Source organism: Anolis sagrei, chromosome 1 (assembly GCF_037176765.1).
Source record: "Anolis sagrei isolate rAnoSag1 chromosome 1, rAnoSag1.mat, whole genome shotgun sequence".
In the NCBI taxonomy this organism is placed as follows: Eukaryota; Metazoa; Chordata; class Lepidosauria; order Squamata; family Dactyloidae; genus Anolis; species Anolis sagrei.
In genome coordinates, this window is record NC_090021.1 from 148370138 (window position 1) to 148387592 (window position 17455).

At 40.5% G+C, this 17455-nt stretch overlaps 1 protein-coding gene across 3 annotated transcripts in view; it reads left to right on the forward strand.

Moving 5' to 3' along the window:
* RUNX2 (RUNX family transcription factor 2) overlaps positions 1–16358 on the forward strand; it is a 231278-nt gene extending 214920 nt beyond the window's left edge. For all 3 annotated transcript variants that reach the window (XM_060785384.2, XM_060785410.2, XM_060785418.2), the window contains one exon: positions 14392–16358. In XM_060785384.2, the coding sequence (XP_060641367.2) occupies positions 14392–15095 (704 nt within the window). In that variant the 3' untranslated portion in view covers positions 15096–16358. The remainder of the gene's footprint in view (positions 1–14391) is intronic.
* The last annotated feature ends 1097 nt before the right edge of the window (positions 16359–17455 follow it).

Consider the following 17455-nt stretch of genomic DNA (forward strand, 5'->3'; position numbering starts at 1 on the left):
AGGAAGGAAGGAGGGAAAGAAGGAGAGAAAGAGGGAAGGTTGGCCACAGCAACACGTGGCGGGTAAAGGTTGTAATTTCTATTATTATTATGCTATTATTCCTATGAGACCCTGGGGGAATGGGAGAGGTGTCAGGTCACAGAGGCAATGCATTGCATTATTGTTATTGTTATGATGGTGGTGAAATAAAAGGAAATAAAAAGTGAAAGAAGGAAGCAAACAGGCAGGGAAAAAAGGCAAAGGAAGAAAGGGGGAAGGAATGAAGGAAAGAGAGAAGGATGAAACCAAGTAGTGAAAGAAGGAAAGAAAGAAAGAGGTAGAGAAGGAAGAAAGGAGAGAAAGGGGGAGGGAAAGGGGGAAGGAATATGTAGGTACCTCTCTTTCATAAAAGTCGATATATCTACCTCAACTTTGATAAGTTTTACTATAGGCCACAGCAACGCGTGGCAGGGCACAGCTAGTTCATTATAAAATATAAGTCATCATCACCATGCTAATGTAGCTTCTACTTATCCATTCAAAGTGAGCCAAGATGTAGCTTCAATTATTATGATTTTAAATTTAATTTGCAGATTGTTGTACATCTGCCTATTGCAAAGCCGCTTTCAAATGCATGATGAGGTTGTCCATTTAGTGAGTTAAATGATTTAAATCTGGGTCTAAAACCATTCAGAGATTTGTTTGGACAAGCAATTCGTGTTTTCTTTGGACTGGCTGGAAGGAAACATAATTATAGTGTGATGCTCTGCTTAACAAGCTGTCAGCATTTCCATACTAAAAATCTATTTTCAGGAGGTTTAAACACTTCCAGGAAAAAAAGAAGAGGGAATAGGAAGGACAGCCTTAGAGACTCAAACTTGGCACTCAGATTTAATCTCACAAGATTTTTTTTAAAAAAAGATTATTCTTTTTATAGAAAGTAATACACATCAAAAATTAAGGAAAGTAATTGACAAATAGAAGCCTGTAATTTTGATTCAAATAAGGAGGCTGAAATCACATTTCACTTCAAAAGATCAGATTCAGATGAAAAGGTCCCAGTCCGTGGTATTTTTAGGTGAGGTAGCATAGTTATTATAACTATGAGCCAGGAATATATGAGTTTCAATGCTAGCCACTAGCTCCCTGTGTGGCCTTGGGTAATAGGCTGAGCTGAGTAACATCTTGACCCACACAGTAGCTGGCTTCATTCCCTCCTGTGCACTTCAGCACGTAAACACACACTCCTGCTTATCCAAAATGGCTTCTCTCCATCTGAGCTGAAATGCCTCCTTATTAAAATGAGAGAAATTTGGTAATAAAGAGTCCCGAGAGCTATCTAGTCCAACCAGCTGCCAACATAGGAGGAATACATAGCTGAAGCATCCCTGAAAACAACGTAAGAACAAATGCCCGTTTTTCAATATTGCCTGGTTTTAGAATTACAGAGAGTTCCTATGCTATCAGTCCACAACTGGTCCTAGACATCTGTATTAAATTCATGAGATCACCATAAGTTAACAGGTGACATACACATACACCTTCACAGATGTGTTAAAAGGGTGCACGTAAAAGTCAATTTTGGAATATTTGCATGACTGTATATCCCTGAGGTCAAGGAAAATACTTCATTTCTATACGCTGGTGCGTATTACTCCAGTTCATGGGAATGTGTTAAATCCTGAAATAGTTGATAAGGTCTGTAAACAAATGGAGCCATGGACACACAGGTGGTTAAATGGAATCACAATTGGCAAGCAATTACAAGAGAACTCTTTGTAACAATTCCTTTGTTCGGATGTCAATGAAATTCAGAGCTTGAATTTACAGAAGGGTGAGGAGAGATAATAAGCAATCTGCTTGTGTGCACATTTAGATATCCAAATCACCAGATATGAGGTCCAGTACATCACGGAGAGTTGATTAAAAAAAGTAGATGCAAACTTCTGCTGGATGGCCCCTGCCCATCTTGCAGATTTCCAAAAACCCACTGCAAATGAAGGTGTCAGAATGCCGGGGGAGCATTTACTGGAACTGACAGTTCCATGTTTGAACATGCTGTCAGGTCCCGAGATTTTTTGCTCCCCTTCTTTGACTCGGATCATGACGCTGTCTGGAAGCACCCTCTGTCTGAGCTACAGGGAAGGGCATAATTCTTTCTTCACTCCTCTCTCTCCACCCCCCTCACTGAGTTAGACCCAGTCCGCTTCCCCTGCTGTCCTTCATATTGAGTTGAGTGCAAATTATGTAATTTGAACTTACATTTACAGTAATGAATGTAAACTGAGAACAAAGGGAGAAATTGAGAGAAAGAAAGAGAAACAGAAACCTTTTAAAAGCAGATGAAAGAATGGGAGTGAAGAGGATTAATTGGCACAGTCTCTGCCAAATTGGGGCATTTGGAGAGTATGGTTGTTGCTTGAATTTTCTGGTGAGATCTATAGGCAGGAATTTTTAAACTGTGTTACATTTGAGCAATACTGCTGTCACTGAATGTGGTTTATCAGGGGCCTTCCACACAGCCATATAACCCAGAATTTCAAGGCAGATAATCCACAATATCTTCTTTAAAATGGATTATCTGGGTCCTCACCATCATATAATCCAGTTCAATGTGGATTTTGTACTGCTGGGTGGAAGGGGCCCCAGTGTTCCTGGTCAAAGTTTAGGCAATCTGACAGAAAAGTGAACCATCATAGACATCTTGGGTAGAACCAAATACATTAAAATATGCAGCTTATAAAAGTTAGGGACTTATTTGTGAACAAATCCTAATTGCTGCAAACCAATTGTAAAAGGATTGGGGATTATTTGAGTAAAATCAAAAATTGGAAAAGATGAAACGATCTTCTGGCTGAAAAACCTTTTAAAAGAACACCACTCCTTTAAAGAAATGTTTAGCTTTTGACTTAGCTTGAGTTTTGATTAGGCTAGAATGTGCTGGATTCAAACTCAGGCTCTGTGCTCTGAGAAAGGAATAAAGAGATTCCTTTTAAAATCATATATTGTAAAGGCATTCTTTTAAGACACGCTGCCACCATTTGACTTTGATTTCTTCTGTAAACTGCTTCAAAACTTCTCACACAGAGGCACACTTGAGTCAGTTGTTGTGAACAAATAACAATGTTGTTTATTTGAAAGAACTTGAACAATATAGGCACTAGCTTAGCGGTTGCAATATTGAATAAAATCGTACGGTTACTTTCAATGAACAGTTCAACACTTAGTTTCAATAACTCTTCTCCACTCCCTCAAGAAACTAACAGGTTTTCCCTCTGTCTAGTATTCTTGAAACTCCACACAGACAGTCCTTTCCTTCTGGATCTGTCTCTCCGCTCCACCAGCTATTCTACCTAATAGCTATAAATCTTCTCACTAACTAACTAACTCTGCTGACAAACTGACCAACTTCTGGCTTCTTTAACTGTGTTTCTCTGACACACACTCCCTGACTCCTCTCTCCTTCACTCCAAACCCAATCTCCGCTGTCAGGTTTTAAAACGCACCCTTAAAGACAATTTTTTTTCTTTTCTCAAGTTAAGCTCTGCCCACTCTCTCTCAGCCAATCACAAGCTCCCCACATTTCCCTCCAGGCTGCTCCTAAGCACCGCCCCCTCTAGGAAATGAGTTTCTAAGATGGATGCCCCTAGGCACCCTCCTAAAATGGCTGCTGAACTTCCTGGGCCTACCTCCCAAGCTCACTCTGCCTTGTAAAAGGTGTGAAATTCATCACACTGCTCATATATTGTAAAGGCATTCTTTTAAGACAAGTGTAACACTAGTTGCCATTTATTCCTAAAATGTAATGTTAATCTCTCCAGCCTTGGATGAAACACTAATGCAGGAATGTTCACCTGAGTTCTGATGCAGTGCTCACTTAAACTAAGAAAATTTTCCTATTGGTTTCCATGAGAATTAATGCCTTTATACTTTAGCTTCTCTGCACTTCCACTCTTTCTGGCATTCAAAGCCACAAAAAGTCAACTTAAAATACATGTCTCCTGACCCAATGTCTTCATTTTTTCATTTACAAGACCATTTGAAATATATCTGTGCATGTATGTGTGCGTGTTTGTGGTGTACCCATAAAATTGTTTTTGACACCAGTACCAGTGTTCATTTCTGTCATTTGCCAAAGTTGATTATGGGACTTTCCATGAGCAAAACTAGGCTGAGATCAAGGCAGGTATCCTAGGATTCACATAGCCTTTCCACAACAAAATATGCAAAAGTCATGTTTCCTTAAATGGTTTACATGAGGAGTCACAGGAGTTCTTTGTAGGGAATGTTAAACTTTTCCTTTTTTTCTAACTGCTTATTGATTTCTACTGGTATCGCAATATCAAGCATGCCTTCTCATATTGTGCTTCCTAACCAGAACACAATATATATGCTCTGGTTAGGAAGCACAATATGAGAAGGCATGCTTGATATTGGTGGCTGGAAATGTACAATGATCCAAAGAGTTGTACCTCCTCTGCAGATTTTGGTCCAAAGAACAACCAACTACTTATGGCATGTGATGGTCAGGGACTGGGTAGATGGAGAAAATTAATTATGTTATTAAAAGTCGACACTAACAAAACATTGTTGGTGATAGTTGATTTATCCTGGCATTGGTGAGCTCTGGTTTCAAGAAACAGAGTCAACCTAAATGTTAAGGGGAATATGGATTCTCTAAAATTTACTTGTATCCCCTTTCAAAATATAAATGCTTCACCCAGGCCCATAGCTGGGGGGGGGGGGGAGGCTTGAGGGGCTTCAGCCCCCCCCCCCAAAAAAAATCTCAGGGTGGTCCGCAAGAAGGCCTTACTGGTAATGTTTATTCATATCATGATCTGATCACCATGCTCAATATATCCCATATGCATTGGGGTATTGGGATAATGATACAAAAGGTTTGCTAGGGTAGATCCTGACCCCCCCCCCCCAGAATCAAACTCAGCCCCCCCCCCCTGAATCAAAATCCTGGCTATGGGCCTGGCTTCAGCCATCAAACTTTTACAACCACGTGTTTTCCTTCCAATAAAATATCATTAATGTAAGGTGAGGAAAATCACATTCAGGAAAGGGCAAGCTTGTTTTCAGCTGCTCTTGAGACTAATAATACTATGGAGTAATGGATTCGAACTGACAGAAAATGGTCTCCAGCTAAGCAAGAGGAAGAATTTCTTAAAAGTAAGAGTTATTTGGCAGTAGAATATGCTGCTGCCTTGGAGCATGGTGAAGTCTCCTTCGATAAATATTTAAAGCAAAGGCTGAATGGCCATCTGTTAGAGCTGCTTTGATTGAGTGTACCTGCATGGCAGAATGGAGTTGAACTTGATGGCCTCTTCCAAATCTATGACTCTATGATACTAGTGCCATACCAAAATACATTTTTCACCACTTTAGTATTTTCCAAAATATTAATATATTATTTATTTCATGTCATTGCATTGATTGATTACAGTATTTGTAACCTCTCAGTAGCATGTAAGTAAAATAGAAATTTAAAGCCATTTGAAATATCTAGTTTGATACTTAGATATAATTCCACTTGAAACCATGGGAAGACGTTGAAGTTGGCAGTGCTGGCTAATGCCCTATCTACATTTCCATGAAAAATCCAGATTATCTGCTTTGAACTGGATTATATGGCAAGGTAGATGCATATAATCCAGTTCAAAGCAGATAATGTGGATTATCTGTTGTGATAATCTGGATTATATGGCAGTGTAGAAGGGGCCTCAGTATAAAATTTCTCCATCGATTCACCTGGATGGTTGTGAAAAGGTGTACTCTGTCTTTAAATAACGGATGGCAGTGAAACTCAGAATGGGAATATATTTTCTTTTGATATTGGAATATGATGACCATCAGTTATTTTGGGAAGAAACCCAAAAAATACTTGGGAGAGACGTTAAAACTGCAGATGAATGCATGGGTTTATTTGGTTGAGTGATTTGAGTTCTGCCAAATATTTGTAGTGTAAAGAAATCATAAAAATTTGCTGGTGGTCCTCGCCTGGTGGGTACTCCTCACATATTTGAGAAAGTTGCATGAAGAATGCTTGATCCCTTAGCTTAAAACAAATTAAAGTCTTCAAGAGAAATAAATGAAATGTAGATGATAGAAATACATTTTCTCTCATGCCAGATGGACGATGAATTTTTGCTTTATACTTTATTTATCTTTAATTATCAAAACTTGGGCTCTCACTCTTCGATATATGGAGATTTAGTCTGTCGTCTCTGTTTTCAAATAATACTGGTACATGTTAAAAAGTGTTGTTATCAATTAAATATTCTGGTATGCATATATTACAAAAAATATCAGTTTATTTTAAATCATTTTAAAATTAACCTAAACCTATCTATCCTTTTCTCCATTTCACTTTGACATGTAAGAACATTATTTTGATCTATGAAAAATACCAGAGATTCCAACAGCAAGCCTCCCAGGCCCCATCTACAGAAAACTGCATTATGTGGATAGTGTAGACTCTATCCACTAGGGCTGGTCAATTCGTTTCGTTAATTCGTAATTCGTTAAAAAATTCGTTAATTTTTGAATTACGAAACGATTACAAAACATTTTTTTAACCTGGAAGTGTTTTAAAATATCGAAACGGCAGGCGCCAAAAAATTTTGTATTTCCGTCCATTTCGGAAATACGTAAGATGGCCGCCTGCCGATGCTTGCTGAGAGGGGCGAGCGAGAGGGGCGAGTGAGCGGCGAGCGAGAGGGGCAGAAGCACTCTCTCCTGACATTTCACCCACATCTATGGCAGGCATCCTCAGAGGTTGTGAGGTCTGTTGGAAACTAGGCAAGTGGGGTTGATATATCTGTGGAATAATGTTCAGGGTGGGAGGAAGAACTCTTGTCTGCTGGAGGCAAGCGTGAATGTTGCAGCTGGCCAGCTTGATGAGCATCGAATGGCCTTGCAGCTTCATGGTCTGGCTGCTTCCTGCCTGAATGTTGCAATTGGCCAGCTTGCTTAGCATTGCCTATTAATAATAATAGCGAGCGGCGAGCGAGAGGGGCGAGTGAGCGGCGAGCGAGAGGGGCGGAAGCACTCTCTCCTGACATTTCACCCACATCTATGGCAGGCATCCTCAGAGGTTGTGAGGTCTGTTGGAAACTAGGCAAGTGGGGTTGATATATCTGTGGAATAATGTTCAGGGTGGGAGGAAGAACTCTTGTCTGCTGGAGCGAGAGGGGCGAGCGAGCGGCGAGCGAGAGGGGCGAGCGAGCGGCGAGCGGCGAGCGAGAGGGCCCGCCAGAGTGAGTGCCTGCCTTCCCTCTTTAATAATAATTAATAATAATTAATCCCTATTCTACTAAATTAATAATTAAATTTAAAAAATATTTAAAAAATATTGAAAAAAAAAGGGCGCCATCTTTACAAAATGTTTTGTAAATATTTACGAAATTTCGTAAATACCGAAACTTTTTTTTGGGAAAGTTTTGTAATTATTTTAAATATCGAAACAAAAAAAAACCCCAATTACAAATCGATTTTAGAAACAAATTTTTGCGTTGTTACCCAGGCCTACTATCCACAATGCAATTAAACTGCATTATATGACTTTTCACTAATCATATAATGCAAACTGCCTTTTTTACAGCGGAGTAAATGAGGCCACAGTAAATTCCCTAACCAGCCATCCTTAGTCTGATTCTTCATAGTTCACTCTAGGAAAGAAATTATTTCATAAGGGATCTAAGTAAGGTGATGGACATCTCTCGTGTGTGATTCGTACTCTCATCTGTATCCAAGAGGAAATGCGTACACATTTTATGGGATTGATTTAGGAGGCACTATTAGTTTTGGCAATGTAGTGATGGATTCTTTTCGTTGATTTATTTGTTAATTACTGACTTTTTAAAAACAGCTCTAAAATTTATGTTCTATGTTCCATGTGAAGTTTTATTTATTGTGATGTTCAGGATAGGATCAAAGATTCAGTTTTGTTGTATTTGATACAGATATAGCAACCAGAGTTGGCAGGATTGCCACATCCTCTCTCTCTCTCTCTCTCTCTATATATATATATGAGTTTTAACTGCTATTTTTCATATTTCATGGGCAGAAGACTACTTCACATGGGCAAAACTATATTTACAGGAGGCAGTGGCCAGTCTTTCCTCTGCCCAATGTTCCCCCTGCACACCAGTTGCCCAAGTGCAGTGCCATCTCCCTGGCTACTAACTGGCTGCAAAGTTGTTGTAAGGTTCTTTCCAGCTGCTGTTGAAAATAAGGAAAGACCAGGTAGAAAAATCAGTGGGCAGGGAGAGAGAGTTGCGCTCACCAGCCCCAGGTTGTTGCTGTGCACGAGGATAGGAGCCTTTTAGTAGATCCAGAAAATGTATACATAACAGCCTAATTTCAATTTTGAGTGGTTGGGTTATGAAGTTTTTTTAGTGTTGGAATAAGGACTTTATCATACAGGACCATGGGCAAATTCATGGGCTCCTGGTGGGGGACATGGAGAAGCTGCCACTCCACACCCTGCATCGCCTGCCTTATGTTCTCCCTCTTCCCATGGAGGGAAGCATTCCTGCCCGGCTTTCCCCCATTGAAGGAAAGGCAACACAGGAAGACTCCCATATTGCCACAGTGGTGGTGGGAACTGCTCCACCTCCCTTTTCAGCATGGAACCTGGCTGGAAGTCTCTTTACGTTGTGTGAAGTATTCCATGCGATAAAGGGAAGTGAAGCAGCATGCTATGGGCAAATCGGCCCATCAGATGAGGTAGTAGGACTCAGAAGGACTGAGGTTTGAACCTCTGCATAGCCATGGAAACTCTTGGATGATCTAGGGAAAATCACTCTCTCCAACCCACAAGAATATGCCTTGGCAAGAAAACCATATGATATGGTTGTAAATTGAAGCCAACTTGACAGTTCATAACCACTACCTCCAAATTATGTCTGTGCATATCACCCAAAGGATGGCGAGTAAATCCTCTCTGTCCAAGTGCTCTCACTTCCTTTGTCAAGCCATTCACTTTATACCATTCACCCACATTTTCTCTCATGAAGGACAACCCTCTCTGTTCCTTCTTTAAACGTCATTTTTTTTTTACCATATATATGTAGTGATTTTGCAAAAAGACCCAGAAATATTGGACACATGATGTTGGATGAAAAATCATGATGAAACTAGAGTTTTATTTATTGGGATGCTGGACAGTCAACTAGAAAGAAAACATGGAAGTCTACTACAACATATATTTGAAATTAGAATCGTCAATGCTCATAGATGAAAGGAACTAATAATCCTAACATTAGAATAATGGTTGACAAAGATTTGTGCTAAAATGGACAAATTGGTTATGGTGATTAAGGAAAATTCATTAATGCATGTCAAGAGAGATAGGGATTTATCTATCACTTTTTCACAATGATGGGGGCAATGGTAGCATTTATATTGTTCGTGAATTACCACCTCTCTCTCAGTCAAAAATGGCCAATCTAGAAGAAGAATTTTATTTTTCTACCCCACCTCCATCTCCCCGAAGGGACTCAGGGTGGCTTACATGGGGCCAAGTCCAAGGCAACATACAATTAAAAACAGAACAATAACAAATTAAAATGGCATAAAACAGCATAAACAATAATAAACAAACATCAAAAGCAACAGCAGACTAATTTTGGAGGAGGGGAGGAGGGCAATATGCGAACTGGTAAATGATAGGGTGGTTCAATAAAGTGGATAGAAACATATAGTAGCATAGGAAATAGCATGGAAACAGAGCGATTAAACAGGCCACGGTGGTCCATGCTCTCGTCACATCTAGGTTAGATTACTGCAATGCCCTCTACGTGGGGTTGCCTTTGTAGACTGCTCGGAAGCTTCAAATAGTCCAGCGAGTGGCAACCAGGTTAATAACTGGAGCGGCGTACAGGGAGCACTCAACTCCCATGTTACGCCAGCTCCACTGGCTGCCAGTTTGCTACTGGGCACAATTCAAAGTGCTGGCTTTGGCCTATAAAGCCCTAAATGGCCCCGGCCCAATTTACCTGTCCAAACACATCTCCCCCTATGAACCACCGCAGAGATTAAGATCTTCTGGAGAGGCCCTGCTCTGGGTCCCACCACCATCACAGGCACGTTTGGTGGGGACAAGAGACAGGGACTTCTCAGTAATTGCCCCTCGGCTATGGAACTCCCTTCCTAATGAGACCAGGTCAGCCCCCTCCCTCTTGTCCTTTAGAAGGATGATAAAAACGTGGGTGTGGGACCGAGCCTTTGGGACTGTGCAATGAGGCAGCGATAGGAACCCTTAATATGCTGACCAAATTCCATATGGTTTTTGAGACAGTTTTAACTAGAGGATTTTAATGTCAAGATAAGTGATTTTAATGCTTTTGTATGTGTATGGTCTAGTATGTTTCGGCATTGAATGTTTGCCGTTTATATATTGTGCTCTGCCCTGAGTCCCCTTTGGGGTGAGAAGGGCAGAATATAAATGCTTTAAATAAATAAATTTGACTTAACTTAAAATATAATAATGTAATATAAGAATTCAATCTAATGCTAAATTTTAACATAACCCGGAGCCCAAGATTCTAATCCCTTGAAATAAGGTCTGATATGCCTTAAAATGTCACCCCTGCTCTCCACTACTCTAATCTGAGTCCAACAACTTTCCCAAGCCGTGGAGATGCTTCCAAATGAACAACCCAACCCAGTTGCCAGTCTAAATGATGTATTCGAACAGTGTGCCTGCCTTTACTCACATTCTTTAATTCTGATTTAAGGTCTTATTTGGATGGTGTAATGTGCATGGCATTGCTCACTAATCAACCAGTTAGTGGGCTGATATCTATGAGTCCGGGTTCCAGACAGTTATAGGTTTCCCACAAACCAAAAGGCAAACCCAGACCTAGACTATATGAGCAATCACAGTCTCACTCCATTTTTCACAAACCACTCTTTCTCCTTCTTAGAGACTAGATGTTTCTACCTTTTTTGGAAAAAAATGGAATACTAAATCCAAGTTCTGTACCTTCTTTCTTTTTAATCTTTTCAGTTTGATCTCAGCTCAATGAGTCTTTCTGATGTCTCACTTTGTACAGCGGTTTTTCAGCAGTTAATAACCATCCCTGAAACATTACCATGCTGAATCATTGCTTTTTATTTCAGAGATATTGAATAATGGTTTCCACTGTTTTTTCAAGTAGGTACAAATAATGGTTAGATTTCAAGCAGTAACTGGAAATATGCGACTCTTTTCCTTCTCGTTCAGCATGCTGAGTCAACTCAGTTGCTTGGTTCATGTTTCATCTTTTTAAATGCAATTTGATTTTTGCTCTATCCATCTAGGAAAGATTTCCTTGGGTCATCCAACAATTCTCTGTGGTGGGCTGATGTATGCCTGAGGGTGTAATTCAGAGAGGATTGTGTGGAGGTATGTTGTCTTGAGTTGTAATCTCTTCCCATAAGTAGCTCACCTTGTTCACACTAATCAAAAAAAGATTGCTTTTTTTAACCAACTATAACATCTTCATTTAGAAGGATTCCTCAGCACCTTGGATAGACTGCAGTGAAGGGTAGGGATTGAAGGAGGAAAAGCCACATGTTCTACACCATTCTTGTGACTAATTCATATGCAATTTTAAATGTGTGGAGACAAATGTAGACCTTATGAGGGAAGCAAGAATCTCAAGCTCAAATTTCCCTTGCATTACCGGAATGTGTATGTGTGTGTGTGGGGGGGGGGTACTTCCAAAGAAAAATGTAGAGCAAAATAAGTAGTGGATCATAACTCACTTCTTTAATTTCTGTCTTTTAGTCTTTTGTCGTTTGTATTTTAGAGGGGATTTGCTGGTTGTATTTTGCCTTAATATTTGGCACTTAGAAAATAAACCTGTTCCTTTCCACCTGATTTCTCAATTTATCCAAAAGCTACTCAGTTGGCTTTTGGATAAATTGCAACTCTATTGTTGAAGGCTTTCATGGCCAGAATCACTGGGTTGTTGTAGGTTTTTCGGGCTATATGGCCATGTTCTAGTGTTTAAAATAATCTTTATTAGTTTTACATTAAAAACATACCATAGCTGTGTGGGTAGGGTAGAAGAAGAGGGGGTAGAAAGGGATAGGGGGGTAGCAGTATATGAAAGATAAAGGATAGACTGGTTTTGGGAACCGAAAATATATTGTGTGCCAGGTGCAGAAACGGAAATTTGAAAAAAAGATTGGGGGGGGGGTTGTGATTGTTGTGAATCTGGCGTTGACTTCCCGGTATCTTTCAGAGGTTCTTCCTTTTCTTTTCTTTCCTTCCTTCTCTCTATTGCTCTTTTCTCTCTCTTTCGTCTCTCTCCTGCTCTCCCCTAGTTCATTTTTTCTGTCAGTTTTTTCATGTAAGTATTTTCATATTTTTTTCTTCTACTAAATATGTTGTTACTTGTTTCCAGTCTATTTCAGCTGTTGAATTGCCCCCCCCTTTTTTTGAAAGAATATATGTTAATTTGTCCACATTTCTTATATCAAGGATCTTTGTTAGCCAGTCTTCTTCCTCCGGGGGATATTTCTCATATGGCCATGTTCTAGAGGCATTCTCTCCTGATGTTTCGCCTACATCTATGGCAAGCATCCTCAGAGGTAGTGGGGACCCCGCTAGCTCTGAGGATGCTTGCCATAGATGCAGGCGAAATGCCAGGAGAGAATGCCTCTAGAACATGACCATATAGCCCAAAAAAACCTACAACAACCCAATTGCAACTCTGCCTGCCAGCCTCCTCCCTCCCCCCCAAGTTGTTTCACATCAAGAGTGAGAAATATTATTTTATATCTGCTTGTTTACTGTTATAAAAAGAGACTTAGCCCAAAAATGGTGTCTTGGTTTTCAAGCCTGTTCCTGAAATTATTTGGGACATTCATTCAGAAAACTGCATTGGATAGATTGCTTCCACTCTAGTTTCTTAAATATGGTTATCATGATTTTCTATGGGTGAGCAGACGGTGACTGGTAGATGGCATCTGTATCTCAAAAACTAGAGCCATGGTGACATTTTTGGAATCAGCAGATCAAATATGACCAGAAACATGGCTAACATTTGAGGCACCGAAATGTGTATTAGCAAGTGAAATCATTGGATTTCATAACTGGAAAAAAATCATTGGATTTCGTAATTGAAAAAAATCATTGGATTTCGTAATTGAAAAAATCATTGGAAATCATCAGGTTTCTTATCTTCAAAATATAATACAGACACAATTTGTTACAATTTGTTACAATTGCTATTAAATTCTTAAACTACACAGGATCTGCGCAGTATGGCAACGAGAAATTTGAATTCAAGTAACCAGTGACATAAGGTGCTTATTACATATTTTAAAAAGAAAATCAACCAATGACAAAGTTTCCTATGTAGCATCTGATACGCACCAACCAATAGCCGAGGTTTTTCACCCTGTGACAACAAGAATAGAACAATATAGTAAATTATTATTCTCTACAGTTAGGTGACCTTGCTGTACCATCTGGCGTTCACCCTCTAGTTAGCAGCAGATAGGCTGCTGCTGGCTGTTTTCAAGTTTGGTGGTGGGACTCAGTGTTGGAAGGCCTATTATTCCTCAGAGTGCTGAATGATCGTTGGTGTTGCAATTCTGTTTGGGAAGAGTTATGTCTTAGTGGTAGGCAGATACATACTGTATTGAGCACCTTCAGTATTTTACTTCTCTTCATTACTGCAATTGCATGGATTTTTCAATTTGTGGTCCATCAATCATACTTGTGCACATCCTTGCAATCTTGCTTTCCCATAGTACCACTGATCCTTAATTTTTATTTTTAGTGCAGTTCAGCCATTCCAATACTTACAAATATCAGAAACAAGAAAAATAAATATAAAATACATGTAGAAGAGATAGCTTGAGAAAAGGGAGGGGAAAGCAGAGATGAAGAGAATTTCATTCCTAGACTTTACATTACTGCTGGCATGCCAGCATAAAAGCTCAAGGGACCGTGGCACCAAGGTTAGTGATGGGAATGATGCGGGATTGGGTGCTATTGGTGAGTTTTAGTTGTCAATAGCAAGGGATGGGAGAATCAAGGGGAGGAGGATCAGCATCCAGATGCAAATGACATCGTGTAATAGGGATCCAATGTGATGATGGTTGTTGCAATACCCATTTACCTACCTTGTGTAATGAAGTTCTCCCCCCCCCCTTTTTTTTTTTCTTTTAGCAAGCAGACATTTATGCAGATATCCCATGGTTCCACTCACTTCAAAGCAAGAGAATAGCATTTAGGGAAGGGAAAAGGAGAATGTGGTTTTGTTCTAAAAGGAACACAGGTCTGGAAATAGCCAGTTCTTCAGGGTCTAAAATGTATTTCCAGTTGACTGTCTATCCCATCTCTTCTCTTTCTGTTTGGGTTCCTTTACTAACAGTACACAGTTACTGTTATTTTTCTTGCAGACTCAGAACCTTGTACCCCGGAGACACCATCTGCCACTGCCTCACCATCATCTTCTGAAGATCCGACAGCACTCACAGCTCCGCCCTCACCATCCCCACCCTTTGGATGTGTGACCTCGATCTTACCACCACTGCCCAACTGCACCATGACGCTGAACCCTTCGGTACCAACCCAAACATCAGCTTCTGACACACTGAATCTACCATCTGCTTCCACCTCATCCTTGCAACCTGGAGTTTCTTCCACTATGCCATCTACTGTACCTGCTTCAGCTGGTCACTCGAGCAATTATTCCCCCGCAGGTGTACCCATTTCACCCAACCACGCCCCCCACCTTATTGACTGGCTCCCACACCTTGCATCTATGATGACCACTATGAAGAATGGAAAGGAGGAGGAACAGCCACCCAGAGGGACTGGCCCAGCTGAGAGCATGAAGAGATGTGGAGAAACGTATCTGCCTACGCTTAGTGAGGCTGAAAATGTTCAAGGAGGATTCATCAAACAGCAACCCCCTGAATCTATTTGCTCACCTCCTCCATTTCAGGACTCACATGTTGAACATGCACCGGCCACTTTAGGGGACATTCTGGCAGAGCTGAAGATAATGAACAGTCACCTTTCCAGCATAGCAAGGACTCTTGGCCTCCTCGCCTCATCCTTAGCATCCCAGCTGGATTCCACAGATACCCCAAGCTTATAAGAGGGAATCGTTGTGAACATCTATTCAACATTTTGTTTGGGAAAGCAGGTTATATGACATTGGAAAAGAGGAAGGAAATTAAAATTGCAGGTATCGAAGTTCTGTTGATTTAACAGGTGAAAATCTACCAGAGTTCTTGCAGATTTAAATATTGTAGTGTTTGCATCTATACATTATATCGATGAAGTTGGATGTTTTGGTGACATGTAACAGTTCTCTTTCTTCCCATTTTAATAGTATTTGAAGAAATATAACATGTTTTCCTTTTTTAAAACAGGTAGCTTTCACTATGGAGGCTGTGTACAATTTAAATATGGCCAGGATAAAAATGCCAGTTTGCCACTGAAGGTGTAAATATTCCAGTATAGCAAAAGAGATCCAACCACATTAGGAGATTTCCTATGCCCTGAGATTGAAGGCTGATCTGTGGTGCATAGACACATCAGATTCACCTATGTAGTGAAGGTGAAAGCAGAATGAAGAATCACTTCTTGCACTGTTGGATAACGCTTCAGTGTAAGAATTCAGGCTTTCACCAGAAATGGAGGAATAGTGTAATCCAGGGGTCCTCAAACTAAAGCCCGGGGGCCGGATGCGGCCCTCCAAGGTAATTTACCCGGCCCTTGCTCAGGGTCAACCTAAGTTTTAAATGACTTGAAAGCACACAACAATAACAACAATCCTATCTCATCAGCCAAAAGAAGGTCCACACTTCCCATTGAAATACTAATAAGTTTATATTTGCTAAAATTGTTCATTTTAATTATTGTGTTGTTTTTAAGTGTTTTTGCACTACAAATAAGATATGCGTAGTGCGCATAGGAATTCCTTCATTTTTTTTCAAATTATAATCCGGCCCTCCAACAGTTTGAGGGACTGTGACCTGGCCCTCTGTTTAAAAAGTTTGAGGACCCCTGGTGTAATCCATAACTGAGAACTTTTGTGCAATTAGCTGTTCACCCAAACTGTGATTGAAAGACCGTTTTGACTTCTTCTGCTCCATAGTGTTGCTCTCAATCAGCCAGAACATCCTCAGCAGAGGCGGCCCTAGGTAATTTTCAATGGTAAACAAACAGTATTTTGGTGCCCCCCCCCCCCCTCAACCAATCACTGATATATATTTTCTGTTTGTCGTGGGAGTTCTGTGTGCCATATTTGGTTCAATTCCATCATTGGTGGAGTTCAGAATGCTCTTTGATTGTAGGTGAACTATATGTCCCAGTAACTCCAACTCACATATGTCAAGGTCTATTTTCCCCCAAAAGCGCCTCAGGAGCGCCCCTGGGCAAAATCAACTATACTGCAAATGCTTACTTTGCATATATCAGTGATTGGTTGGGGTGGGGGGCACCAAAATACTGTTTCCTTGCCGTTGAACATTACCTCAGGCTGCCTCTGCTCAGGCAAATGTAGTTCCTTAGATATATTTTGAATTACCTGAAACTCAAGATATGCCTGTGTGATCTTCCTTTCATACAAGATTTGTGAGTAAACAGTTTTGTTTTGATATTCTGGTTTTCATGAGTTGGTTATTTTTGTATTGGGGAGTTGGTTATTTTTGTATTGAGGAGACTGTGTATGTTTTTATCAGTAGGATGGCCTAGAGGTTTAAAAACCTTTCCTTGTGTTTTTTGTTCATTCGTTCAGTCATGGACCACCCCACACCAGAGGTCCCTGTTGGCCGTCACCACCTCCAGCTCCTTCAAGGTCAAGCCAGTCACTTCAAGGATACCATCCATCCATCTTGCCCTTTGTCAGCCCCCCTTCCTTTTCCCCTCCATTTTCCCCAGCAACATTGTCTTCTCTAAGCTTTCTTGACTTCTCATTATGTGGCCAAAATACTTCCATCTAATATCCTTCCTTCCAATGAGCAGTCGGGCTTTATTTCCTGAAGTATGGACTGGTTGGATCTTCTGGCGGTCCAAGGCACTCTCAGAACGTTCCTCCAGCACCAGTTGAAAAGCATCTATTTTTCTTCGCTCAGCCTTCCCTATGGTCCAGCTCTCACATTCATAGGTTACTATGGGGAATCCCATTGCTTTTACTATGTGGATCTTCGTTGCCAATGTGATGTCTCTACTCTTCACTATTTTATCAAGATTGGTCATTGCTCTCCTCCCAAGAAGTAAACGTCTTCTGATTTCCTGGCTGCAGTCTGCATTTGCAGTAATCTTTGCACCTAGAAATACAAAGCCTGTGACTGTCTTGCTTTACTCTGTTTTTTTCTTTTTGCTCCCAGAGACACCAATTGCTGCCTCTGTCATTTGGTTTTAAGTACTTTGTTTATTTAAAAAAACCTAACAGAATTCTCAGTCAGAAAGCTCTTGGGTATCACTTAGGCTGCCTCGCCTCTTCCAACC